The sequence below is a fragment of the Octopus bimaculoides genome, chromosome 14 (assembly GCF_001194135.2).
Source record: "Octopus bimaculoides isolate UCB-OBI-ISO-001 chromosome 14, ASM119413v2, whole genome shotgun sequence".
NCBI classification, from domain to species: Eukaryota; Metazoa; Mollusca; class Cephalopoda; order Octopoda; family Octopodidae; genus Octopus; species Octopus bimaculoides.
The window spans coordinates 46,500,126-46,501,818 of record NC_068994.1 but is presented as its reverse complement, the minus strand read 5'-3'; the positions used below and the strand labels follow the sequence as shown (position 1 = coordinate 46,501,818).

General features: G+C 46.1%; 1 protein-coding gene across 1 annotated transcript in view; it reads left to right on the top strand.

Annotated features, from left to right (window-relative positions):
- Positions 1-964: 964 nt before the first annotated feature.
- LOC106870530 (mothers against decapentaplegic homolog 6) overlaps positions 965-1,693 on the top strand; it is a 107,605-nt gene continuing 106,876 nt past the window's right edge. The window contains exon 1 of the mRNA XM_014916657.2: positions 965-1,064. Within this exon, the coding sequence (XP_014772143.1) occupies positions 965-1,064 (100 nt within the window). The remainder of the gene's footprint in view (positions 1,065-1,693) is intronic.

The following is a 1,693-nucleotide window of genomic DNA, read 5'->3' as shown; positions in this document are numbered from 1 at the left end:
ATATATACGTATATATAAACACACTTCCATAACAACATCCACTGTCATCAGATAAGCAGAAGCAAGGATTTATTACAATAGAAAGCGAAGATCACCACTGTTGCTACTACTACTACTACTACTATCAACACAACACGAACACCATACCAGCGGGAAGTCAGTTAACGTTGTTGTTGTGGTTGTGGTCAGCAATGCATGTCTGAATTGTTGTTGTAGTGGGGGTATTTTTCATCTATTTTTTTTTTGTTGGCGAGTTTGTATTGTTTGATTGCTGTTGTAGTTGTTCTTGTCTTCACTCTAACCCCCACCCCCACTCCACCATCATCATCATCATCACGATTATCCGTCTATTGAACAAACAAAAAAAAAAAAGAAAGAAACAACGCACCAATACCACCACCACCACCACTACTATCACCGTTACCAGGCGTGAAGATACATTTTACTGTAAGAATAACCGTACTACAACCGTAACAGTAGCATTTGCTGCGGCTGTTATTGTTGTATGTGCAGCAGTATTAACTCTTGTTAACTTGTTAATCACGTCTTCGCACTACACCACAGATCTGTCCACTAATCTCAACGTTACACCAGATATCTTCCCGTCCACCGACCAGCATCAATATCAACACACACCATTACGTTCCCTAGACAGCTCCTGCCCACCACCACCATTATTATTAAGGAGACAAGCAGTGGTGGTAGGTGCTATCTAACTGCCATAGCCTCTACAACAACTATTACCAATATAATAACCACAGTTATTGTAGCTATTCATGGTGCCATTGCAGTTATATTAATTGTTGTAGTCGCTGCTGTCCCAATTGCCCCCTGTCGTCGTCGTTGTCGCCGCAGTCCCACCATCACGTTTATCAACCATCGTGTGCCCACCACCAAGGAGACCAGCCGTGTCTACTGGTTTTATGTATGGAGACGTTACTGTAACAGGTCAGCCAAATGTTTCATGTTCCGTTCTATTAAACGTAACGCCCTTGTGAAGCGCTTGTGGAAAAATCGCATTCTACACAATGAAACCTCGGGTACGACTGAAAACGGTGGCGCAGGTAGCGGCAGCACGGGTGGTGGTAGTGGTGGTGGTTGCTGTTGTGGCGGCGGCACGCTTGTTTGCTGTTGCGCAGGTGGCACGGGTTGTGGTTGTGGTGGTGGTAGCGGCGGCGGAGGTAGTGACACTAATGTCGGTTGCTGTGGCACGGGCTTGGGTGCCAATGTTGGTGACACGCAAGAACAAAAACAACAGCACTACCACCACCACCACCATCACCGCCATCACCAATACCATCAACAACATGAACTCGTACAGGAAAACGACGAAAACGAACCCCGGCTGCACCAGTCGCACAACAACCTCGACCAACATCACCAACAAACAGAACAACACGAACACAACAACCATCAACAACATAAAAGCAATCATCAACACAACAACAACAACAACATTAACCACAATAACAACGGGTCGTCGTCGTCGTCGTCGTCGTCATCGTCACCATCATCATCGTCATCTTCCTCATCATCATCGTCATCATCCTCATCTTCCTCATCATCATCATGTCCCTCGCCAACGCCATCTGTGTCACCGTGCACGGACGAGATGGAACTGAAGGCTGTGTCCCATTCAATGCTGAAAAGACTAACTGAGCCCCAATTGAACGTCTTGCTTCAGTCTGTTGAG